Raw genomic sequence first — 27,475 nt, forward strand, 5'->3', positions numbered from 1 at the left:
GCCTGTTTGGATGGACTTAAAAAAAGTTGCTTATAAACTGTTTTAGCCAAAAAAAAAAAAAATTGGTTGGCTTATAAGCTGTTGCTTTAGATAAGCTAAGCCAAACGTGCTAAATTATTTTTTTGAACTTATTTTAGCACAAAATGACTTATAAACTGGCTAGCCAAACACTCAAAAAAGCTGAAAACAACTTATAAGCCAATCCAAACGGGCTCATACTCCCCCTACCAGACTACACACTAATACATAATGGTTACAACAGAATAAGATAGTGCATGGAAATTCGGGGAGCCAACTATAATTATAATCCATATTGTCCACTAGCCTCCAAATCCAATTGCCAACCCAGTTTATCATCTTACTCCATTCAACATCCGCCACTTGTCAGTACTAAAACTCTGCTCCACCCACTAAGGCTACGCTTCACATCTCCATCTCACTTTTCTGGTTCGTTTCATTTGTGTTTAATAACTCTTTCTTTTATTGCTGATTTTAATTCCCTGTTTTATTTGCACAGGTTGTGTCCCAATCGAAATGTCACAAGGTACATGCCCTAATCTTTAACTCCTTTCATTAAAAAAATAAAATTCCTTTGATTTATTGTTTCCGCAAATCTTAGCGGCAGAGGCGGATCCAAGATTTGAAGTTTAGGGATTTCTACTGCTACTTTATTATGTTAATATATACTAATAATAATAATTACTTCCTCCGTCTTAAAAAAATTGTCTTGTTTGACTTGACACGAAGTTTAAGGAAAAAAGGAAAACTTTTGACATGTGTTATCCATAGCAACCGTTGGATATTTATGTGGCTGGTAATCATCTCATAAAGTTATATTATTTCTAAATATAGAAATGTGCTGATCTTTTTGGGACGGAGGGAGTATAATAATTGAGTTCACAGTCAAATATTCATAGACATTTAACGAGGAGCGTGGAGGTAGGTAGAGGCGGATCCAGGATTTGAAATTTATGGGATCCTATAGGGACTTCAAAAGTAATAATTGGGTTCACAGTCAAATATTTATAGATATTTAGTAAATGTTATAATACATATACTCCCTCTGTCCCAATTTATGCGACTCTTATCGTTTTTCAAGATTCAAACTATGTAAAACTTTGACCAAAAAATAATTTAAAATGTAGTTTATCATTATATTGATATGAGAAAGATTGCAACTTACAGTATTTTTTGTATAATTTTTGAATATCTAGATTTTAATTTTAAAATATTGAGTTTATCTAATCCATTTTGGCTTAAAAAGTTAGTCAACTTGGCGCTCGGGAAGTGAAAAGTGCCACATAATTGGGACTGAGAGAGTATAAGGTTTGAGGAAAAGCTACTGGGTTTCCTGAACCTGCATCCAATATGGTGGATCCGCATCTGCCAGTCGGTTGATGGGCAGAGGAAAAATTGAATCTTTTGAGATTAGATACATAGGAGTTTATATAGTTGACCCCTATTAATTGGATGGGTTGATCTCATAGAGGTCACTCAACTAATAGTTATTAACTCAGAAAGTCATCTTTCTTCTTGATTCCAATTTCCCTCAACAAAGAGAGTGACTTTTTGAGATAGAAGCTATTAGTTGAGTGACCATCTGAGAAATCAACTCTTAATTGGATGCATAGTTGATTTATTGATTAATTGGTCTATTGTTTTTGCAGGAGTTATATACTTCAGATATGCAATTCTTTTACTGTTTTTTCTTTCATAATGATTAATTGTCTTTGTATGTCTATTTGTTCTGATTGGATTGAGTAATTGGTGAAGCTGGTGAAGGGAAGGATGATACAAAACCAACTCTTTCTCCGTATGAAGAGGCAATGGAAGCGCTATCGTCATTGATCACAAAACGCAGTCGCGCTGATAAGAGCAATAAAGGGGATAAATATGAATTGCTCTTTGACTATGTCAAGGTTGTTTTTCTTGTTCTTTCCCTTTCGTGTTATAGGCTGGTTAGTTGTTGATATGGAGCTGAGTTATATCTCTACTGAAATGGGTCGCAGATACTGGAGCTAGAAGAGCCGATTAAGCAGATGAAGGTTATCCATGTGGCAGGTACAAAAGGAAAGGTAATGAGTTATATCGGCTCTAGTCTGCTATAGAGAGTGTCAATTTCTAATCTGTCATGACTCACGTCTTGATTGAATTTTTAGAATTTGATTAATTGAGGTTTGTCTAACATGTCAAGCCATCATAGTGGACCACATTGTTATCTCATTTCAAAAATGTTTCCATAATTCGGATTCCAATAGCTTTGGAAGAATATGTTGCACATTTGAACAACTTATGTTCCATGTCTTTTATTTTCAGTGCACTTCTCTAGTTGTTCTGCTCAAGCATCATCAGTTCATTTAACAAGTATATCTTTTTTTTTTTCTTTCGTTCTTCTGTTTGCTTCTTTTTGTTTTATTCTTTTTATTACTCCCCTCGTCCCAATTTATGTGATATAGTTTGACTCTGCACGAAGTTTAAGAAAGAAAGGAAGACTTTTGAAACTTGTGGTCTAAAACAAGTCATAGATATTTGTGTGGTTCTAAATCATTTCATCAACGGTACAAGGGGAAGTTCTAAGTTAAATTATTTCTAAATATAGAAATCTATCATTCCTTTTGGGACAGACTAAAAAGGAAAGTGTATCACATATATTGGGATAGAGGGAGTAGTTATGTTCACTTCTTAGTGGACAGGGATTTCCAATTTCTTTATGTATTAATCCGTGTAACCAAATTCCTTCGAAATCCTAAACTATATGTATCAACTATCTTATGCTTACCCCTTTTGCCAATTGCAATCATTGAATGAATTGACAAATTAACTTGCTGCAAGTCACTTTTAAGTTCTATAGCAATCTCTAGCTAAAAGTATTCTTGATATTAATCAGAATCAGGTTCAGTGGTACTGCTCTGAGATTGCAAAATAAAAATATCGGCGACTATGCTGATTTTTTTTTATTTTTTTTTAAAATATAAGGATGCTCGTGGGCATAAGATGAATCCAGAATGGATATACTGTCTATTCTGTGGTAATTTCTATTTTTGATAATGTTCTGCGGTGGTTTCTGTTAACACATTTTATCTACATACGTTCCAGCAACTGGGCTTGTATTGGATCCTTTAGTTGAAGCATTCTTCCAAAAGTTTTTCTGTCGATATGCTATAGTGTTACACAAGAAGCATGTTATTTTTCAACCTTTTTTACTAATGGTTTGTATCCTTGATTTTTCTTTTGTTATGGGTTTCATGAAGGGTTCAACTTGCGCCTTCTCAGAATCTATATTGCGCAGCTGTGGCTTTCGTACTGGGCTTTTTACATCTCCTCACCTCATTGATGTTAGAGAAAGATTCCGATTGGATGGGTGAGTGAGTTTCCAGCACCGATGTTAGGATCATCATGTTCTAGATCAGTTAAAACTGAAAATTTCTTCCAATTTTATTTTGATAAATAAACTTAACTTATTCCAATTGCTGTAAAATTTTGTTGGTCCTGTTGGAGTACTTGATTTTTAGTTTTATCAATCTCGGGTTGTGTGATTGGATGTTCATATAAGATATAAATTGCCAGCAGTCTCTTGAAATAATATGTACTACTTTTCACCTGATGTCAAATTCCAATTTATAAGGTTATATTAATGCTCAGTTGATAACTCTGTCATTAAACTTGGGTTCTTTCAGAATGGACATATGTGAAGACAAGTTTTTGGCATATTTTTGGTGGTGCTTCGATAGATTCAAGGCGAGTAAAGGTTAATGTGTTCTTTGGAATGTTAACTTATTTGGTAACTCCATCCCCTGTTAAGTATTAGGCGCAATGATAGTTACATGTGGTAGTTCTCTTGCGGAATTAATATTTTGGATAAAACCTCAGAACACAAAGTAGTCGTTTTGAATGTTATTCATGAATCATTTGCCCATATGCAGGGGAATTCTTGCTTAATGAGTAGTGTTTGAATCTTAACCTGGATATTTGATAGATACTGTTTAAATATTCCAATACCGCGTGGTTATTCTACCTTGAGTTGCCAATGACACTTATGCCTTTCTCTTCCTTTTGGCTAAGATCAAGAGTAGTCAATGACACTTGAGCGACTGTAGTGAAGCTCCTTCTTGATGCATGACCAAATCTTTTTCCATCATTTGGACTTCATGCTAACTAATTCGAAATGCCAGCATAGGAGCAGACATAGAAATTACTGTCATTTCCAGTGTATTCCTTTTTCATCTTTCTTTGAGCCGAGGGTCTATCGGGAACAGCCTCTCTACCTTCTCAAGGTAGGGTTAAGTTTTGCGTACACTCTACCCTCCCCAGACCCCACTCGTGAGATTACACTGGGTGGTTGTTGTTCCAGTGTATTTAATGGGTTGTCGGTTACATTACATTGTAAAAGTTAAATCTAAAATACGTTTTTAAGTCTCTAGATGTGCAAAGCTGATGATTGGAAGTATTATAGTCCACCATGCGTAGCATTTCAATAAGAACAAACAACATGGATTATTCCTGATTTTATTTTAACAGGTCTTGCATAACATCGTACTCTGTTCTCAGATCTCCTCAGCCTGCTTTGACCTAGAATGTTTATATGAGGTGACTCTTGGTATTCCTTGTGTAGGAAAGAACCACTGATGAGGTCCCAATGCCCACTTACTTTCGCTTCCTTGCGCTACTAGCCTTCAAAATATTTGCAGCAGAGCAGGTGGGTCCTGGTGACTTTCCATGGCAAAATTGACAACCGAATATACATTCATTATTTTAAAAGTGAATTTTAACTGTAGTTTTATCACAAGTAGTGAATTTTTCGTGCATTGTACTGTGAGCAGGTAGATGTTGCTATTTTGGAGGTTGGATTAGGAGGCAAATATGATGCAACAAATGTGGTACGTAGGCGACATATTGGACAATGTTTGCTACAGCGATCTATCCAAAACTTCAATCTATCAGTCATTTTTGGATATCCACTATGATGATGTGTGTTATTCTTTTCAGGTTGAGAATCCAGTTGTTTGTGGCATATCTTCACTAGGGTATGACCACATGGAGATTCTTGGTTTGTGTTTCTTCTTCATTAATTCTAGGCAACTGTTTTGTCTTAGTTTTATCGTCTAACTTCAGCAATGTCTAGTTTTTAGGATGATGCAATTGAATCACAAATTTTAACATTAAATATGATTTGCTTCTTAACATTTGATTTTATCAATTTATTCCAGCACAAGTAATCCTTATGTTTACTTTGCCTATATTATACTTTTGCACAGGTGGAATCTAAAACTCTGAGGATGAGAAAGATTTCAAATGTTGGGACTAAATCGATGTTGGGTTAAATAATTAGGGACAAAAATTGGAATCTACCCCACAAGAGTTAATATAGAACATGAACAACATTGTCTTTAATTGGTATGTGGGCTTTGTCAGTTTATCCTGCTACAACTTAACTGTGCTAGCATACACAGAATCTGCATAGCAACTATGGTTCTGCTAGTACTGCATAACTACTCCTCAATCATTTAGGAAACAGAAATTGCTATATGTAGTCGTTACTATTCTCAAGTTTATGGTCCAAATGATTATTTCCTAAACTTTCTGCTATGTAAAATTAGTGGAGCCAGAATGACCTATCAAAAAAACAAGAATTAGTGGAGCCCAGAATGCAGATTTCTAATTGGCTTACCGGTAACATGCAAGGTGTACAATCATGGGAGTAGATTTAAGGACAAGTGTGAATGATTAACTGAAGTAGGTGAAGAAGGGAATATATTTCTAGAAATTACTTTTACCTTGTTTTATCAGTTAAATAATGAACTGGATAGAAAGTGGTCAATGAATTAGGTTGAGAACCATGAGGTGTCGGGTTCAATTGCCAGTGGAGGCAAAAACACTAGGTGATTTCATACCGTTTGTGGATAGAGTTACCCGGTACCTTTACTGGTGGGAGGTAGCAGGTGCCTCGTGGAATTAGTTGGGTGTGCGGAAGCTGGCGCGGACACCACGGTTATCAAAAAAAGGAAAAGAAATCATAAGTGGTTTTGAAAGTTCGGATGCATGAAGTAGAGAAGTGAGCAGGGAGACTTCTGAGTAGTTTAGGAAAATACTAACTTGCACTTATGGGCTGTTTAGGGGATTTCTAGGATGGTGAAGTACCCAAGAGTAAATTGGCGAATTTTAACTATTGGGATTGAAAATGTGGTAAGGATAGAATGGCTAGTGAATACCAACTCAAAATTTGTTAAAAAGGAGAGTCCTCTCCTAATTAGAACCTATTCACCAGATAATTTGAGGAAAAGGATAGGGTTTGTGGTGTGCGATGGTATCCAAATATCAGACAATTTGAGGAAGAGTGTCACAAGATGGTGCTACTCATCAAACAAGGAAGAGGAGGAGGACGCAGACCATTTATTGCTATATATTATGTGTATATGGAGCAGCTTTGGAATCGTGCACTTACTTTGTTTGAGGTGACTTGGCTGATGCCCATGATGTAGCTGAAACAGTAATATGTTGAGGGATCACATAGGACTGACAAGTAGAGCAACACAAGTTGGAAGAACATTCTACTATGTAGTGTTTGCACTATTGGGAACCATAGAAATTGAAGGTTGTTTTGGTGGGTGTGAGGGAGACTGTTGTTGCATAAGAAGTTTTTACGAATTTATAATTTTTTTTGGATGTAAGAGAAAATTCCAGTTTATAGATGTGGGACAATGTTATGAAAATGGAGGTTGAGAGGCACTTACTTCTTCGGGAAATAGTTTTTGACAAATGACACCATCTTGATGTGGTATCAATGGACTTTGATTGTTTTATCATCTAAACCTAGAAAGGAGAGTTCCAGACAAGACCATTCCGTCTGGCTTAGCTTAGTGATAGACATGAGTCCAAACTCGAATATCCCCCACAGGTGAGAAGTTAGTCCCATGTATGAAAACGCAACACTCTATTCACTAATTATGTTATCATAGACTGGTTATCTTGAAAACCTCCTTGACGAGTAAAGTGAAATCGATTTATCCCAAGGAACGAAGAAGAAAAAAACAGCCACTCATCAGATACATGAAGTCTATAAAACTTAATAAACTCAAAAGTGACAGTAAAGCATGGCTAAGCATTTCTGTTTATTGTTGGACTGAACTTAATTGTCTCCTGTGGTGTCACAATCCATATTTGACATGTAACAGAGTTACTCTAATTACCTTAAAGCTACATCGGTGGTGGGTATACTATGTAAATAACTTCCGGTTTAAATTTTAATTGAATAAAGTGAGGATAATCACCTGCAGAAAGTTTTGTTAACTTAAAATTACAGAATGTGTTCTAAGGAAGCTGCTTTTGTACATATTCTTGTACTAGTGACTTGCATCATATGTTTCCTTTTTTTTTTTTTGGTGTGGTTGTTGGGGGGGGGGGGGGTGTTTTCTATAGAAATGTGTTATTAATTGAGTAGAACGTGCTCAAAAGTCTTCAGATCGCATCTACCTCATAAAATGTTGCAAATGGCACTAAAGTTTTTTCTGCAAGCTTTACTATTTAGATGTCTATCATACCTTCATTTACATTTAAATTTTAACCCAGATCTCTATTGTGTTGATTTTATGATATTAACTTGGTGGAGTATCTTGATCTTGTCTTGATTGCTTCTATCATCATGCATGAACTACTATCACTAGGAAATACTCTTGGACAAATTGCTGGAGAAAAGGCAGGAATCTTCAAGGTTGGATGAAATATCACATCATAAAAAATTGTGCCCCTTGCTTAAATACTGTCATCCTGTTTTAGGCTTTTCATTTCATGTCCTGTTTGTTTCTTTCTTCCTCATTTGTGTTTATGCTTGAAACAGCGAGGAGTGCCAGCCTTTACTGTTCCCCAGCCTGACGAAGCAATGCTTGTGCTTGAAGACAAGGCTTCTGAGTTGGATGTAAGTAGAAATTTTCTCTTATATGATATACTAGTGTCTGAGCCGAGGGTCTCTCGGAAACAGCCATCCTACCTTGGTAGGAGTAAGGTCTGCGTACATTATACCCTCCCCAGACCCCAAGATGTGGGATTTCACTGGGTTGTTGTTGTTGTTGTTGTTGTTGTATGATATACTAGTGTCATTTGGCCCAGGCTTAGAACTGACGTTAAAATTTTAATTTGTAGATATCTTTTAAACTTTTCTGCTTTTGCTGCTTTGTTTTTGTAATATCAATCTGATACTTCGAAAGACTTCTAAAATATTAAAGTACAAAAACGTACCTGGAAATTAAAGGAAAGTATTTTTCATAGTTTGTCTATTTCAGAGAATCAGTTCGGATTCATGCCGGGACGCTCAACTACAGAAGCCATCCATCTTGTGAGGAGACTGGTGGAGCAGTATAGGGAGAGGAAAAGGGACTTACACATGGTATTCATTGACCTGGAAAAGGCTTACGACAAAGTCCCAAGAGAAATCCTATGGAGATGCTTGGAGGCTAAAGGTGTACCTGTGGCGTACATTAGGGTGATCAAGGACATGTATGAGGGAGCCAAAACCAGGGTAAGGACAGTAGGAGGAGACTCAGAGCACTTTCCAGTTGTGATGGGGTTGCATCAAGGATCAGCTCTTAGTCCGTTCTTATTTGCCTTGGTGATGGATGGATTGACGCGGCAAATTCAAGGTGAGGTGCCATGGTGTATGCTTTTCGCGGATGACATAGTCCTGATCGATGAGACTCGTAGCGGAGTTAACGCTAAGCTGGAGGATTGGAGACAAACTCTGGAGTCTAAAGGGTTTAAGCTGAGTAGGACCAAGACAGAGTACTTAGAGTGTAAGTTTAGTGAAGCACCTCAGGAGGCCGGCTTGGAAGTGAGGCTTGGTACCCAAGTCATCAAGAAGAAAAGTAGTTTCAAGTATCTTGGGTCTATTATGCAAGGCAGCGGGGAGATTGACGATGATGTCACACATCGTATTGGGGCAGGGTGGATGAAATGGAGGCTTGCTTCCGGAGTGCTATGTGACAAGAAGGTGCCACCACAACTTAAGGGAAAGTTCTACAAAGCGGTGGTTAGACCGACTATGTTGTATGGGGCGGAGTGTTGGCCAGTTAAGGTTTCTCACGTTCAAAAGATGAAAGTTGTTGAGATGAGAATGTTGAGATGGATGTGTGGCCACACCAGGAGTGACAGGATTAGGAATGAGGATATTCGGGACAAGGTGGGAGTGGCCTCGGTGGAAGACAAGATGCGAGAAGCGAGATTGAGATGGTTTGGGCATGTGAAGAGGAGAGACACGGATGCCCCAGTGCGGAGGTGTGAGAGGTTGGCCATGGATGGTTTCAGACGAGGTAGGGGTAGGCCAAAGAAGTATTGGGGAGAGGTAATTAGACACGACATGGCGCAGTTACAGCTTACCGAGGACATGACCTTAGATAGGAGGGTTTGGAGGACCCATATTAGGGTAGAAGGCTAGTAGATAGTCTCATTACCCTGCCTTATTAATAGTCGCATTATCGTAGTATAATTTCTTGTGCTCTAATTTATGCTATTATGCTATTATCTGTTATTTCCTGTGCTTTGATTATTCTATGTTATCTGTGTCGCTTGCGTTACTTCATTTCCATATCGCTTTGAATCTCTTAGCCGTATCTGACCTCTTTTTATGTTTTTATTGAGTCGAGGGTCTCTCGGAAACAGCCATCCTACCTTGGTAGGAGTAAGGTCTGCGTACACTCTACCCTCCCCAGACCCCACGTTGTGGGATTTCACTGGGTTGTTGTTGTTGTTGTATTTTTCATAGTTTGTATATTAGATTTAAAAAAAAAAATCAAACATTTGAAAGCTCTTCTAGTTTCCATTTTACTTAAATTTTTTGAGATTAAAATCTCTGATGATCCAAATTGAGTTTTCATATGTTAAATTAATTTCATTTGTTTCTTTGAATTGAATCCATATTGGCTAACTTGTTTTATACCAAAGATATTACAGTATTCAATGTATGTCAAATATATTTGATGCGCAAATATTGTCGCATGATGAAATCAATAAAGTTAACTTACAAATAAATATAAATAATTAAAAGCCTTGATATTACAAGTATTTTTTGTAGATTCTTTCAAATTAAATCAGAAAAAAATACTGAAAAGTCAATAGAATTAATTGTTCTGACTTTAAGCTTTTTTTTACCTTCCAAAAGATGCATGTTAAAAAATAACATTTTTTTAACCTTTTCTTAATTTAATAAACCATTTTATGGAATCTACATTGTAATAACTTTTCATGTTAAACGTAACTATTTTATCCTAAACTATATAAAATATTGATTATCCGATATTTTGCAAAAAAATTTAATATTAAAGAAAAAAATAAAAAATATAATTTTTTGCAATTGTTTAGTGTTATTACTGTCTGAAAATCAAATTGTAATTTCTTTAACTACATTATTTTTTCAAACATTTTCAGAATATATAAAACTAATATTTTATAGTAACTCTTTTAATATAGTAAATAAATTTTATTTTAATAGAGTGCCCACATAAAATTTATTAATTAACTATCGTACTTCGGAATTCGTTTTTTCGATTGAGAAGGAGGGACTGTGATTTACCTTTTTGAAGTATTTAACAATGATATAAGTTATTTATATTTATTTTCTTAATTCAAAACTTAATCCAAACTTAAGTGAAATCCTTATAAATTACTTATGTTCGCCAGCATGTACGACATAAGATTGTAGGAGAAAATTAAAAAGAAATTACTGAATGGACGAATAAAAAATTAAAATAGCAAATGATAAATGGTAAATAACATTAATAAATAATAAATAGTATTATAAGAATAATATTTTAGTTCAATAATTAAGCCTATATTAAGATAGAATTGAATGACATGATAACTCTTTATGTGTCTATAATAAATTCTTATGGAAAAACATAATTTGAAACAAGTTTAATTATATTTCTACATAAAAGATTCAAATATGTATGAGTATGCTTTGAGGGGCCTCTATAACCTTTTTCATAATCATCATTTTTAGGGGCATGAATAAAGTCCTTAAAGTTTTCAAAATTTACCAAAATGTGTGAAGATTCACAAAGCCATTAAAATTTTAATTAGGGGTAAAAAGAGTAAAAAAAAAAAAAAATCATGTGAAGACTACAAAAAATGGGTATTCTCCCTTATATATAGTAGTAAAAGTAAAGTAATGAAAAAGTAGACAATAAAATTAAAAATAAATTTGGGACCTAGAAGTAATTAATTGAAAAGGTTAACATTAAATTGGAAACTTTTGTGAGGACTACAAATACCTCTTGATTGTCCCTTATATATAGTAGTAAAGTGTTAGGTGCCTTATGGTTCTAATGGTTATACCCTATTCTCAACTCTGGCCTTGCACTTTAAATTTCATCACTGGAACCTTTTGTTTTGAGGGACTTGCAGCTGGCACTTTAAGCAGCTGCCGGTTGAAGTCTACAGGATATTTTCAAATAAGCCATTTAAACAAAAGAATCTAAAGAGGAGCAGAACTTAAAATAAAAAAGTGACGAATGATCTGTTTTTAAAGAATGTCATCGTCTCCCTGGGTCCCTCCTCAACCAGATAGGTATAACAGAAGTAACATTCTCCCTCAACAAACCTCTGACAACCTTCCCTTCCTTCAAATCTCCCTTCATTGCCACCAACTTGGGCCAAATTCAGCTGCCAAGAGTTAAAAGATAAAAAGCCAAAGTATTGAATGTCAAACATGAGAACAATGTGATGGCTGTGTTAATTGGTAAGATATATTACTGGACAATTCTAATAACTGAGAAGGATGAAGCACACGGAAGTGATGTAGTTGGGGCATGTCTTTTTATCTGCAGCATCCTGTGAGCTTTAAATATTGCCAACTTTTTCTCTGATAGAACTTAATATGTCAAAAGGAGACCTTTTTAGTTTTGGTTCCACTCTTTTTGAACTATAATTTTGCAATGTCACTTTTAAACTGTGACTGTTGCAAACTTAGACAACGGAAATAGGGCATGTGATATCACTTGTCCCTTCCTGTTACTTTGTATAGCACTTGCTGCAGTCACCGGAATGTCTAATTTGGCCAAAACGGACAAAGAATTTCATTGTTACATGGTTTAGATTTTGTGCAACCCACTTGAGCATCAAGTCTGAAATTGTTATGATCTTTCTAGTTCAGAATCTCTTGTGTAGTTCTTATTTATGTAAAGAAAATTATCTTCAGGTTGTCAAATATGCCTTTAATGAAAGTAGATCACGCAGGAGCTTCAGTTCAGATCAATGTAAAAATTTTGTGCCTCGAGCTTAAGTAAGAGTTGAGGATTTGGAAAATGAAAGCATAGTTGTAACCAATTAGGTAGCTGTAGGTATAAATTTAATGTTTGTATCAGGCAGAACACAGTCTTCGCTTTTGTAATTGGTTGCAAAAAGTATTGTGATGACTCTTAAGCAACTTGAGACTATTTATATTTGGTGTTCAAGTCGATTGACCTGTGGAGTTCCATTAGATCAGCAACTTAGGTTACAATATCTTAGCTCAAAGGTGAGAGGAACAAAAAGAGGCAGTAACTGGTTTACTTGCTGACATCCAAGGGGAACTTCATCTAAATACGTTAACTGGATGAATAGAACTGTCTTTCAAGTTGGACAGAATGGTACTGAAATGAAAGGTCAGTGTGGGATTCATGTAAGGGAGAGCTCATGTCAGAAATATCTTATCAACTTTTCCTTCATTTAAAGGAAGGAATAAATTTTCATCTTTGATCTATGGTCAACTTTCCTTCTTAACAGGAACAGAATTATGTTAAGAAGTTTCTTATTGATGTTAACATGTATTGTTGTGCAGGTACATCTTGAAGTAGCTGCTCCACTTGATGCCAGCGTGCTGAGTGGTTTACATCTTGGGCTAGAGGGTGAGCACCAATATATAAATGCTGGTCTTGCCATTGCATTATGCTCTACTTGGCTACAGAGAACCGGCCACAGTGAAATTAATTACCTAAAAGATATGGTAAATGATATATCATGGATGTCCTATACACCGTATTCCTCTTTTCCCTACTCTTAATTTCTTTCTTTTGTTTCCCCCCTTCTAAGTAGACACATCTACCTGAGCAATTTGTGAAAGGGCTAGCAACAGCTGCTTTACAAGGCCGTGCTCAAATTGTGCCTGACCAACTCATAGAGAGTGAAAGCTTAGGGGAACTTGTGTTCTACTTGGATGGTGCCCATAGTCCTGAAAGCATGGATGTATGTGCCAAATGGTTTTCACTGGCGATCAGAGGAGACTACAAGCAGCACAATTCCTCTGCCAGTAATATTGGACATAATGAATTGGAAACCTCGCATGATTCCGTAGAGATTAGCCATCATGAAGCATCCAAGAAAAGCGCAACACAGGTAAGCTTATCTCAATTTCATTCTAAGGATTTCTTGTATGCTACTTTTGACTGCATGCTGCTTTTAGAGTTTGAATTTTGAAGACATGAGCTTTTCTTGAGTTCAATATATGAGTCGAATCATTGAACAGAGCTGAAGTTTCTTTATCATATCTCTCTATAGTATAAAGTTGAATTAACCAGAGAGTAAGCACATATAGGAAGGAGATTGTTCTACACTCAGTTATCATTTTCTTCTTCTTTTGAAATGCTGATTACATTATTAGTATTAGTATTAGTATTAGTATTAGTATTATTAGCATAACCTGCAGGACCGCACTTCGGGATGGTGCTACGGAGGGACTTTTACTAGGTCAATAAGTTGTCCAATTCATAACAAGTCCAACAACAACCCTAAACGCCACCTCGGCTTAGCTGGCACAACAACAGGATCACCGCCTGAATCTGAACAGTCCGCCTGGGTTATTCTCTGCCTGACCTTAGTACCATCCTTGGTGAATCCTTGCTAATTAAAGCATTTTCACCATAATACCTAGTAGTCTAGTATGACATAGTTCAACACAAGGTGTTTAGCCTATCATTTAGGCTAAATATGAATATGTAATTTAAAATAAAAGAAAATAAAATTACCTAATTTATGGATGTTGTGCTTAGCAGAGATGGATGTATATCAAACAACAAACTTTTATTTAGAGAGTGATTTTACAAGAGAGAGAAGGGTTTTTTTATCAACCTGCCTTCTATCTACAACAAAGGATCCTTTTATAACGGATCATCTTAAAAACGACAAAATTAAAAGATAAGAATGGCCGACAAGTTTGGCCGACAAAGAAAAGAAAAAGCTACAACTTTTAAAAGTAAAAGTACAATAATTAAAAAAAACAAAATACTTTTCTTTATTAAAGATATGCTTTATAAAAGCATATTCTTATGGTAGGGTCAGCTTATCACTTCATCTTTGATTTTCCTCGATCTTTTGCTGAGCTGGAAGATTCTTCCTGTTGGCTTTTGAATTGAGCCAAGAATTGTGAAAAATCCTCGGTATTATCAGGACTCTGAGATTCTTCGGCTAAACATGTTTGTTCTGCATCTTAGTCTGGAGGCCGAGGAACTAATATAGGAACAGCCAGAGGCGCTGTCCTTGCCCAAATGGGCAATCAAAGGCTCATAGCCGCCAATATTGCGGGATCTTCTAGTAATAACAAGGAAGACATCACATATCAACAATATCTGGATTTTATAAAATCCCAGAAGAAGAAGGATAATATGCCACCTTCGTATTCTGATGCTCTCACTGAATATGATAATGAGGACACAGACTCATATGATAAAAATGAGCATAGAGAGTTAATTATTCTCCTTGAAAATGAAGACCTTCGATGGAAGGATGAACCTGTTAGGTGTGGAATTGGCCAAACAAGTCAATTCTTTTGTTCACATAGTCGTGATGTAAGCGCTTACCTCATAATAGTCGTGATGTAAGCGCTTACCTCATCATAGGAAATTCATTCCTATAAATAGGTAGCTTATGGTTCATTTGTAAGATATCATTAAGATCATTTGCTATACACATCCCAAGAGAGAAAAAATCTAAGAGAAATACTCTTAGTGAAAGGCCTAAGTAAGAGAAGGTCTTTGAGAGAATTTTCTGTGGTAAAATTCTTGAGTGTAATTGGGATTGGGGTTGTGAGGTTGAGTGTTGTAAACATTTGTAATATTTCTTCTTTAATAAGATCTGCAGCAACAACGTGGACGTAGCTCTCACATTGAGGGTGAACCACTATAAATCTGTGTGTGCTATTTATTCTTCGCTTACATCACGGCGTAAGTAGGTTCTGTCTAAGGAGGTTGGTATTTAAGTGGTCCAGCTGTGACCCTCCAATCTTTCCTGGGAACCTGCTTACAAAGGTCGGATTTGGGATTCAAATCCTACCAACTGGTATCAGAGCAACAGGTTGTGTTGTGATTTAGAAACGATGGGAGGCGAAGATGGTACGACGCACGGCATCGGTAAATTCGATGGTACAGATTTTGCGTTCTGGAGAATGCAAATTGAAGATTATTTATATGGCAGAAAGCTTCATGAACCTCTGAGTCCGAAACCAGAGGAGATGAAGCAAGCAGATTGGAATCTTCTCGACAGACAAGTTCTGGGAGTCATTCGGCTGACGCTGTCGAAGAACGTTGCTCACAACGTGGCAAAGGAGAAGACCACCGCAGATATGATGAAGGTATTGTCTGACATGTATGAGAAACTTTCGGCAAATAATAAGGTATTTCTCATGAAGAAACTATTTCATCTAAAGATGATGGAAAATGCTCATGTTGCTGCACACGTAAATGAATTCAATACCATTGTAAATCAATTGTCATCGGTAAAAATTGACTTCGATGATGAAGTGCAAGCTCTAATTTTGTTGGCATCCCTACCAAATAGCTGGGAGCCAATGAGAGCAGCGGTTAGTAATTTTGTCGGCAGTGACAAACTAAAGTTCAACGATGTTAGGGATCGTATCCTTGCTGAGGAAGTGCGCAGGACAGATTCTGGAGAGGCATCGACGAGTTCTGCTTTTAATGTTGAAAACAGAAGCAGAAATTATGACAGAAACTACAACCGAAATAGGGGCAGATCGAAGTCAAGGAATGGCAGGGGTCAATCCAGACCAGGACGAATATTTGATTGTTGGAACTGTGGAAAACCAGGTCACTTCAAGAAGAACTGCAGGGCGCCAAAGAAGGAGGACAACAAGGGGGCTGGAATCAACGCTGCTACGGAAGACATTGGCGATGCGTTGTTGCTATCGGTTGACAGCCCGATAGACTCTTGGGTGCTTGACTCAGGAGCGTCCTTTCATACCACCCCACATCATGATATAATGACAAACTACGTGGATGGGAATCTTGGCAAAGTTTATTTAGCCGATGGAGAGCTGCTAGACGTTGTTGGCACGGGAGACATTAATTTGAAAATGTCAAATGGATCCTCGTGGAAGATTACAAAAGTTAGACATGTTCCAAAGCTGATGCGAAACCTGATTTCAGTAGGTCAGCTTGATGATGAGGGATATGATCTCAACTTTGGTAATGGGTCTTGGAAGGTGGCGAAAGGTGCTATGGTAGTTGGCCGAGGAAAGAAGATTGGCACTCTCTACATGACAGATAGCTGTCGTGATATTGTTGCTGTGGTTGACAACACAAAGAAGACAGATTTGTGGCATTGTCGGCTTGGGCATATCAGCCAGAAGGGGATGAAGCTGTTGGTGACAAATGGCTTAATTCCGGAGCTGAAGACGGTGGACCTTCATACGTGTGAGAGCTGCATTCTCGGAAAACAAAAGCGAGTAAGCTTCTCAAGTGCAGGCAGAGAGTTGAAGGTCGAAAAGCTGGAATTGGTGCATACAGACGTGTGGGGACCTACCACTGTACCCTCCCTTGGAGGATCACACTACTACGTGACCTTCATTGATGATTCAACCAGGAAGGTATGGGTTTATTTTATGAAAAATAAATCCGATGTGTTTAGTGTATTCAAAAGATGGAAAGCCATGGTCGAGAATGAAACAAACCTCAAGTTGAAGTGTTTGAGGTCCGACAACGGCGGAGAATACACTGATGGTGATTTCAAACGGTACTGTGCCGATAATGGGATCAAGATGATGAAGACTATTCCTGGAACGCCGCAACAGAATGGAGTAGCCGAAAGAATGAACCGAACGTTGAACGAGCGTGCTCGGAGTATGAGAATACACTCTGGACTGCCCAAGACATTCTGGGCAGATGCAGTCAATACCGCGGCCTTCTTGGGTACTGCAATCTCTTGGGTTTCCAAGTTGCAAAAGATAGTAGCTCTCTCTAGTTGTGAGGCTGAGTACGTTGCTGTGACGGAGGCCACAAAGGAAATGATGTGGCTACAATCTTTTCTGCGGGAATTGGATCAGGACCACGAGGGAAGTGTGCTATATTGTGATAGCCAAAGCGCCATTCATTTGGCAAAGAACCCGGTTTACCATGCTCGAAGGAAGCACATACAACTCCGGTACCATTTCATTAGATCAGCTTTGGAAGATGGAGCGCTGGTGCTTGAGAAGATCGCAGGGAGTCAGAATCCAGCAGACATGCTGACAAAGGCAGTGACGATAGACAAACTGAAGCTATGCTCAACTTCAGTTGGCCTGCACGAAGTATGAAAGTAGGAAAGAGCTGCTGCATCGATCAAAGTGTGAAGACAAATTAAAATTAGTCTTCAAGTGGGAGATTTGTTAGGTGTGGAATTGGCCAAACAAGTCAATTCTTTTGTTCACATAGTCGTGATGTAAGCGCTTACCTCATAATAGTCGTGATGTAAGCGCTTACCTCATCATAGGAAATTCATTCCTATAAATAGGTAGCTTATGGTTCATTTGTAAGATATCATTAAGATCATTTGCTATACACATCCCAAGAGAGAAAAAATCTAAGAGAAATACTCTTAGTGAAAGGCCTAAGTAAGAGAAGGTCTTTGAGAGAATTTTCTGTGGTAAAATTCTTGAGTGTAATTGGGATTGGGGTTGTGAGGTTGAGTGTTGTAAACACTTGTAATATTTCTTCTTTAATAAGATCTGCAGCAGCAGCGTGGACGTAGCTCTCACATTGAGGGTGAACCACTATAAATCTGTGTGTGCTATTTATTCTTCGCTTACATCACGGCGTAAGTAGGTTCTGTCTAAGGAGGTTGGTATTTAAGTGGTCCAGCTGTGACCCTCCAATCTTTCCTGGGAACCTGCTTACAAAGGTCGGATTTGGGATTTAAATCCTAACAGAACCTTGGCAAATAATGCAAAGGTATTTTGATACAACGTCATACGCTAATTATACTTATAAGTATAGAATGAATTATCAGTTGATTCTTCCTTCCCTAGGATCAGCAGAATTCCAACATTTTTATCCTGCTAATAGCAGAAAAGATTATAACTTCTCAACCCTCCCCAAATGTGTGGAGGACAGATTAGACAAATTGAGGAGAAATTTTTTGTGGCAAGGCAACAAGGACAGAAGAAGCATGAATCTAGTAAAATGGGAAGTGGTAACTCTCAGCAAGAAGCAAGGAGGTTTGGGTATCAGGAATCTTAGTTTTCACAATCAGAGTTTACTACAAAAATGGCTATGGAGATTCAGTTTGGAAGACATTACATTATGGAGAAGATTCATTGCTCATAAATATGGTTTGTTAAACCAATGGACAACAAATGTGGTCACATCCACTTATGGGACCAGTACTTGGAGAACCATCAGGAACTACTGGCCAACTTTCAACAGCAACATTTGCATTGAAATTGGCAATGGTCTGAAAACTGCTTTCTGGGATGATGCATGGACAGGTCAAAACTCTTTGAAGAGCCTTTTCCCTGATCTCTACTTGATTAGCCTTCAACAGCAAACCAAGACCAACCAGGTATGGGAACATCGAGTATGGAATCTGCTTTTCAGGAGAGCACTAAATGATTGGGAGATTGATAGAGTAGCCGAGCTATTACAAACTTTGGAACCCTTCAAGATCACTCCAGATATACCAGACAAACCAAAATGGATGCTAAATAGTAAGGGCTTTTTCACTGTCAAGTCTGCCTACTGGAATTATAATCATAGAACCTCCATCATAGAGGTGTGGCCTTGGAAACTCATTTGGAAAATCAAGATTCCCCTAAAGGTCTCTTGCTTTGCTTGGCTAGTGGTTAGGAAAGCATGCCTAACACATGAAAGGCTACAAAGAAGAGGCTTTCAGATTTGCTCAAGATGTCTACTTTGTGGATTAGATGTGGAAACAAATGACCATCTTTTCATTCATTGCAAGACAACTGCAAATTTGTGGTACATGTTCTTTTGTATTCTTGGTGTTAGTTGGGCCATGCCTAAGACTACTTTTGAACTACTCAACAGTTGGCAAGGTATTGGCAACAGAAATGGAGAAGAGAACTGGTGGCAGCTAATCCCTGCTTGCATTTGGTGGATAGCTTGGAAAGAGAGAAATTTAAGACTTTTTGAAGACAAAAGCAACTCCATCCATAAATTTAGGATGAATTGTCTTAGTGTATTATATTTTTGGTGTAATCAGAACTTATTGGGGGATATAGGGGATTTGATAGATTTTATAGGCAAATTGTAATGATACAGCAGACTAGTTTTAGACTAGCTTTTGACAGCTTCACCATGGCTCTTTTTATGAGCTTGTAATTACCCCCTCAACACTTCCAGGTGCTGCTTTTGGATATGAATACAAGATGTTACCTTTATCACTTTATCAAAAAAAAAAAAATTTATAAAAAAGGTTTTTTCTCCAACAGAATGGGGAATAAGTACTCTCAAGGAAAAGGATTATATCCATCCTGAGCAGAAGATCCCTGTAAAATTTAATTATTGGGATTATGTTGAAGGCTTTAATAAAGTCTTTTTATATGAAAATAATAATAGAAAACATTCATGGTTTATTAAAATATGTGCCAATGTTTATAAGCAAGGCATTCCAAATTGGTTTTGTCAATGGTGGATTCATTATGGTCCAACCGTTCAAATTTTACCTGAGTCCTTCAAAAGTTTATATACTGAATGGGTTGAAGTTTCTCCTAAGATAATAGACTTGGAAACAAATAATACATTTTTTGATGGAATTGCTAATATGTATTTTTTCATTGCATTTTCTATCCCATAGATTATGAAATGGTCTGTGGAAGTGGGTTATACCCCGCAAAATGTACCTTATCTTCACAGAATTTTTTATACAAAATTCTGGAAGAAATTAATTCAGAAATCTACTGATGGCACTATCCCTGGCCAAGAGTTAATAGACCAAGTTAAAGCCATTATAGCCAACTATAGAGACTCAATTAATTCCAGACAGCAGTGCGAAATTCCCAGTTCTTTCCGGCACATCGCCAGAATGATTCAAATGAAAAAAGGAGTTATATCTCAAGAAGAAATCATAGCAGCGGGAAATTCCAGACTAAGATGCAGAACAAACATGTTTAGCCGGAGAATCTCAGAGTCCTGATAATACTGAGGATAATTCACAATTCTTGGCCCAATTCAAAAGCCAACAAGAAGAATCTTCCAGCTCAGCAAAAGATCGGGGAAAATCAAATATGAAGTGATAAACTGACCCCACCACAAGAATCTGCTTTTATAAAGCATATCTTTAATAAAGAAAAGTATTTTGTTTTTTTTAATTATTGTACTTTTACTTTTAAAAGTTGTAGCTTTTTCTTTTCTTTGTCGGCCAAAATTGTCGGCCATTCTTATCTTTTAATTTTGTCGTTTTTAAGATGATCCGTTATAAAAGGATCCTTTGTTGTAGATAGAAGACAGGTTGATAAAAACCCCCTTCTCTCTCTAGTAAAAATACTCTCTAAATAAAAGTTTGCTGTTTGATATACATCTATCTCTGCTGAGCACAACATCCATAAATTAGGTAATTTTATTTTCTTTTATTTTAAATTACATATTCATATTTAGCCTAAATGATAAGTTAAACACCTTGTGTTGAACTATGCCATACTAGACTAATAGGTATTATGGTGAAAATGCTTTAATTAGCAAGGATTCACCAAGGATGGTACTGAGGTCAGGTAGAGAATAACCCAGGCGGACTATTCAGATTCAGGCGGTGATCCTGTTGTTGTGCCCGCTAAGTTGAGGTGGCGTTTAGGGCTGTTGTTGGACTTGTTCTGAACTGGACAATCTTCTTGCCAGGGTTATTGACCTAGTAAAAGTCCCTCTGTAGCACCATCTCGAAGTGCGGTCCTGCAGGTTATGGTATCAGAGCCATGGTACACAGTAGTAATAGGTGTTATAAGTTCAACACACTTCTTAATGAATATCATTAGGAGTAAATATACTATTAAAAATAGTAAAAAAGAGGAATATGATATGCTTAATAAGTGGACTATTCCTAAAATTCAGCCTAGATTAATATATCAAATGAGTACTTTTGAGAAATTAGGTCTCAAGCAAGTGGTAAAAACCTCTGAAGAAACTATTACGGTTGATAGTGACCATGCCATCTTTAGATTATTATCTGAAAGTGACTTAGCCCCTTATAGGGAAACCCATAGATTCGTGCATATTGATTTAGTATAGGGTGCATTCAAGCCACTTACATTAAGAGGCTTCCCAAAAAGCTTTATAGCAGCTTTAAGAGACATTAGAAACCAAAATTGGTAAAAATCCCTTATAGGGACAGTTCAAACCAGTTTGGCATATGATCCTGTATATTTTAATGCTTATCCTAATTTGCAGGTATCTTTGCAGGACGAGAATTCTTTAAACGCTTTAATATTGAGTGTTACATTACATGGCTATGATTATATGCCCGATATTGAAGTTATATGTATTTTTTATAGAATATATTTTAAACCATTATATACTATGAATCTTACGTGTAAAATTATGAATTTCAAAAATGAAACTATTTTGATAGAAACTAACTTTGGTAAATCCAAAGTTGTTGTAGACCTATTAAATGGGATGAAATTGGTTTTCCCAAAGAGTGGGTCATAGAAGGAGCTGCTCCTCCCCAAAATAATTTAAATACTGATATTACTGAAATTGAGCAGGTCCCAGATGGGACTATTAAATTAAGGTTCGCAGAACCAAAATCTTTATTAGATAAAGCTGAAAGTCATAGCATCAGCACTAGATCTAGACTGACTAGATCAAATTCTTCATATCATTCGTATATTTCACCAGTTGATTATATTGTCCAGTCTCCATGTAGAGCTTCTACTTCTCAAATCAGAGAAACTGATAATAATAGAGTCAGCAGTCTCAAAATTGATCAAGATAATATCGAATTGACCGAGTCAGATATGAATTTTCCTCATATATCAAGACCATAAAATTGATTTTAGTCGGGGATCACCCGCAAGAGCTAAGATTAGTGCAGAATGTTTTACACCCAGATGGGAACCATTTAGAAAATGATTTTTTTGCAAGTTTTAATAATAACGAAACAATAGTTTTTCAAGAAGAATTTTATAAAGATCTTTCCAAAGCCAATAAGATTATATCTTTTGTTCCTTGGTTTATGGCTAAACATGTTAGAAATTATATTTCTGTCTTAGAACGAGAATATAGATTGACTAATGGAGAAATTATTAATACAATATTTCCTCCACAACAGTCTTTTCAAATTGGTAAGGATGATAAAGTCTTTCATTTTGTAGCTTTTTCAAAATTATTTGAAACCGATACTTTGTAGGTTGTTGCTAGGCATATTAATAATATGCTGAAACAACAAAATTATGCCAATATCTACATGAATATTTTGGATGAACAAATTCTTTCACTACATGATAGAATTGACAAACTATTTTCCGAAATTGGAAAATTACATGATTCTGCTATCTTTAAAGGAAATAAGCAGGAAACCATAGCCATCCCTAGTATACAACCTTCACCTGAAATCAAAGATTTTAAGTTAAAACCTTTTTCAGAATTAGAGCAAATGCTTGATGAAAAATTCAAAGGTTTACAAATTCGTAGCAGAGGATGATGACTTCTCCGATCAGGATTATAAGACCAAAGTATCGGAAGAAATAAATAAAATATCACAGGCCTATGCTGTAAAGCCTCGGCAAAGGATGTTCTACTATCCTCGCCCTACTCCTCAAAATGTTCTCCTTGAAGAATATGAGCATATTATTACCAATAGTTATAGTGGTAAGGAAATATATGAATGGAATATAGATGGTTATAATGAGAGGCAAATTTACTGTACGATACATAGAATGCTAATGTATAGTACAATTTGCAAAGCTAATAAAAATAATGAGCGGAATATTGCTGAAATGATTGTTGCTGGTTTTACTGGCCCATTGAAAGGTTGGTGGGATAATTATTTAACCCAAGAACAGCGTGATAATATTCTAAACGCTATCAAGCTAGAACAAGGAACGGAAGGATCTGTTCAGGTACCAAATGTTGTTTATACACTAATTATTAATATTATAGAACATTTCTCAGGAAGATGGTCTGACAATAGTGAAACTATTAGAACCTTGCTTTAAAATCTGAGATGTAAAACCCTTACCTCATTTAGGTGGTACAAGGATGTATTCCTTAGTAGGGTTATGGAATTACCCGAATGTAATGACGTTCATTGGAAGTCCAAATTTATAGATGGATTGCCTAGCCTATTTGCTGAAAGAGTTAGAAAAGCTCTTAGGAGAGGAGAAGCTAGCATCAATTATGATGCGTATACTTATGGTAAGTTAATATGCAAGAAGGTTTATCCTTATGCAATGAGATTATGCTGAATCAGCAAATTAAGAGATATGGTCTAAATGAAAGACAACAATTAGGAGAATTTTGTGGACAATTTGGCATGGACATTCCACAATGCCCCTTTAGAATTTCAAAAAATTATGAATGATATTTTTATGCCCTATAGCAATTTTATCATTGTTTATATAGATGGTATCTTAGCATTTTCAAATACTATAGAAATGCATTTTAAACATCTTGATATATTCAAGAAAATTATTATTCAAAATGGGTTGGTTTATTATTATTATTATTATTATTATTTGCACTGCTAAATCTGAGAGTGTTGTCAAACCTGCAGTTCTTACTCTTCAACTGTATGTCAGTGAGGGATCCTGAATTACTTCTTCCAAGGCTGATGAGGGCGTGTGCTAGTCATGGTAATTATTTGGACGTAGTCAATCTTACTGTTGAGTCCTTTTGATAATTAGCAAGGATAAAATTCTTGAAATCTTGTTGTCATCTCATGCTGAATGATATTTGATAATATAGCCTGGTGAGCTTATAATGGTTTTTTCGCAACTTTTTATGTAATTCAGGATTTGACATTGAGTCTAATATTTCAGGAGTCCACTTCCAGAAAGCACTCTTTGTACCTAACATATCAGTATACTACAAGGTGGGTGCAAGTGCCTCATCGCCAACTGATACTCAAGTTGATCTCTCATGGCAGTTGACTCTACAAAGAATATGGGAAAACCTTGTTCATGGGGAAAAAGGTTAGAAGTCATATTGAACTATAATCAACATTTTAGTAGTTAGTATTTTGGAAGCTAATAACTTCTCATAATTAACAAATGTCATGGAACTAATTTTGTTCCACATTCCATGATTAATATCTCTGTGACTGATAGTGTTTTCCGAAAGAATCCCTTTATATTAGTAGAAAAGTTGCAGGCATTTCAGGGGTGGAGGCACGTTAGATGAAGCGGTGTCACACGACACCGCTTCATCGGAAAATTTTGCTGAGTATACATACGAAAAATTGCAAAACCATAAATACCATTAAATGACGCTGCTTAACAAAAACCACTTCCTAGCATACTGTTTAAGAGCCTCTCTCACTTGATAAAGGTCCAGGGTTCGATTCTCCAATGGACACGTAATTTTGCAAAGTTTAAAGCCCTTTTTTAATTAAAAAATGGAGCTTGTAAGGATTGAACTCATGACTTTTTGTTTAAAAATGGAGCTCGTAAGCATTGAATTCTTGACAGATACAAGAGACCAATGGGCCAAAGTCACTTCATATGTATAAAAAATTAAAAATAAAAATAAAATATTATATAATGTTACAAATTTGTTTATTTGTTCAATTCTTTAAATTTAGACACCGCTTGTAAAAAATTATGCGTACGCCATTGAGGCATTTTTAATTTCATGATATGATTCTTCTCCGCATGACGTGCAATATCGATCTGATTCGTTGTAATTTTTTGTTATTAGTGCCAACAGTTCTGTTATTTTTTCTTTTTTGTAAAAGGCTGAATATACTCTTTTCTATTTTGTAAAAGGCTGAATATACTCTTTCTATAGATGCACAAAGTTGGAAAAGAATAGATAGACAAGTTTTTTAAAATGGGTTTCTCAGTCGTGATCATCTTAGGTTGGTAGGTACTGGTACATCAGGAAATACTCCAAGTCTGATTCATACTATATATTTTTTGTCCTTGAAATTTAACCATCATACTTGTTATTGAGAGTGAGCTATGACGGAAATATCTTGTATTTAGCTAATTCAAGTGGGTTTACTTTTAAGATTTACTAGAGAAAATTCTAGTATCCTGGCTGTTTCCTTTTATTTGCGTACCTTGACCATGCCTAATACTTTATCACCTCCTAGAAAATGCACCTCAACCAGTAGATATGTTTAATGAGTAAACTTACCTTATTCTCATAATTATGGATAGCTTTACTCTTTATTGTTAAGATCATAACAGAGCCAAAATGAAGATTGAGGTTTTTTTTTTCCAGTAAGAGGAGACCTGATCCACACTCTTTTCCCTTGGTACAGAGGAAGAATTGCATATCTGTTTATACATGCTATGGAAGTCATTTTCTGTCATATCTCCAACCATACTGTTTGAAACATGCAGGACAGTGACTAACAATCCCGTTATGTCTTCAAGTATGATGTGGACATCATTATTGAATGAGTTAGAGAAATGTCGTTTAGGGGTCATATTGAGCAACAATCTGCTTTAGTGTTCTTTTTACCCTTTTTTATTGGACCTCTTATAAACTAATAGGGTGACTAATCTTTCTGCATGCTTATGTACACTGAATTATATAGCGTACTGGTATCAATTAGATAAAACTGTCATTCCACGTGTCTGTTATCATCTTATTTATCTGTATAGAAGTCCAAATATTGCCGCAAGTGTGAGGAGATTGTCGTTACGGATGGAGTTAATGGTTTTTTAAACACCTCCCTGGAAATAGAAGCATAATTAACTGCTAAATGATAAGTCGCGCGCTTAATTGAGCCTATTTAGTTACAGGAAATGATGTGAAGAATACAGACCATACACACGAAGAAGTAACAGATGATGCAGAGAAAGGAGCTCGAAGTTGTGAGAACAGCAAAGTGTTTCCTTCACTCCCTGTAGCAATAAATTGGCTTAGGGACACTGTTCGTAAAAACCGATCTGGTCGTTCCCAGGTAATGCCGAATCATGTGTGCTTAATGTACATCAATGAATAGGACTGCGTTTTGTCTCACTATTAGAAGGAAATAACTTTTTATTGCTTACGAGAGAACTCTATGACATACTTGACCTGAAAATTGTAGCAGTCAAATACCATTCCCTCCGCCCTCCATCCCAATTGAGTTTTCATTTTCCTTTTTGTCTTGTGGTAAAGTAAAGTTCATTTCTATAAGTAACACCTCTACTTGTGTAACACCAAATATTATCATTAGATTCACTTTTAGCATCGGCTAAGCAACTTTTCACCTTGCCTATTTATGAGAATTAAAATGTAACTTTTCACCTTAACTACCTTGTCTATATATTCTCTTAATAATGATCATGGAAGTCAAAAGTGGACACTTTTTATGGCAAATTAAGTAATAGACAAATAGGATTTCAGGGAAAAAACTCTTATTAAGGTCCTTGTTGCACAACAGTTTCTTGTTTGTTATTATTATTATCAATATTACTGAGAAAGCAGTACTTATTGCTCAGATTTTCGTTCTAGAGATCGTTTTCACTTATCCAATATGCATGCAAGAAAATCTTACTAGTTGTAAAAAGATATGTACTCTTGGTCTGACATAAATTTAACTTGTCATTTTTTGTTGTTGTAAAATAGTAGTCCTTCAGCACTGTCTGACTCTCCGTATATAGCAAACTAGTTGATGTTTCTCTTGTTTGTCTAGGTCCTGGTGACAGGGTCTTTACATCTCGTGGGTGATGTTCTGAGATTAGTCAAGAAGTGAGCAGCTAGCAATGTCTAATTGTAATCCCTCTGTTTCCAATTCATTCTTGCTTCTGATGATTCAATGGAGAACGTGGAAGACATGATAGATTTGTTTTCTGTTTACTACACTGAAGCATCAACCTCTTAGTTATACCAGGCTCCAGTTGATCCTCAGCTCCCATGTTCTTGGTCAGAAGTCGTGGAGATTGATCTTTCATGTACAACTGCATTTCATGTGTATTTTTTCCGACTTTACCAAAGCATATAGCATGATTTTTTGAAAATTGTTCAATTACAATTGTCATATTTTTCCCAAGTTACCTGTTCTTTGCATGAGAAACCTTTTCAGGGACCAGCAGTACGTATGTGCAGTGATATTCGTATTTACAAAAAGTAGATGCAGTTCA

General features: G+C 36.4%; 1 protein-coding gene across 4 annotated transcripts; it reads left to right on the forward strand.

Annotated features, from left to right (window-relative positions):
* Positions 1 to 262: 262 nt before the first annotated feature.
* On the forward strand, positions 263 to 27,384 carry LOC132640353 (folylpolyglutamate synthase). 4 transcript variants are annotated; one of them, XM_060356920.1, is made up of 17 exons: positions 263 to 447; positions 518 to 544; positions 1,774 to 1,919; positions 2,010 to 2,075; positions 3,252 to 3,361; positions 3,678 to 3,738; positions 4,613 to 4,696; positions 4,821 to 4,877; positions 4,987 to 5,047; positions 7,662 to 7,708; positions 7,835 to 7,912; positions 12,806 to 12,970; positions 13,060 to 13,359; positions 23,953 to 24,031; positions 24,218 to 24,370; positions 26,144 to 26,310; positions 27,028 to 27,384. In XM_060356920.1, the coding sequence occupies exons 1-17, from the start codon at positions 276 to 278 to the stop codon at positions 27,085 to 27,087; spliced, it is 1,833 nt and encodes a 610-aa protein (XP_060212903.1). In that variant the 5' UTR covers positions 263 to 275; the 3' UTR covers positions 27,088 to 27,384. The 4 variants fall into 4 exon arrangements, with proteins under 4 accessions (XP_060212903.1, XP_060212904.1, XP_060212905.1 ...); XM_060356921.1 differs by having other exon boundaries at positions 264 to 447; positions 26,150 to 26,310; XM_060356922.1 differs by having other exon boundaries at positions 272 to 383; positions 3,678 to 3,748.
* The last annotated feature ends 91 nt before the right edge of the window (positions 27,385 to 27,475 follow it).

This window comes from Lycium barbarum, chromosome 5 (genome assembly GCF_019175385.1).
Source record: "Lycium barbarum isolate Lr01 chromosome 5, ASM1917538v2, whole genome shotgun sequence".
Lineage (NCBI taxonomy): Eukaryota > Viridiplantae > Streptophyta > Magnoliopsida > Solanales > Solanaceae > Lycium > Lycium barbarum.

Coding starts and splice junctions, on each gene's coding strand:
- LOC132640353 (XM_060356920.1), top strand. CDS start 276: ATGGAAATTCGGGGAGCCAACTATAATTATAATCCATATTGTCCACTA. Junction 4,697..4,820: donor AAATATTTGCAGCAGAGCAG/GTGGGTCCTGGT, acceptor TACTGTGAGCAG/GTAGATGTTGCTATTTTGGA. Junction 24,371..26,143: donor CCTTGTTCATGGGGAAAAAG/GTTAGAAGTCAT, acceptor GAGCCTATTTAG/TTACAGGAAATGATGTGAAG.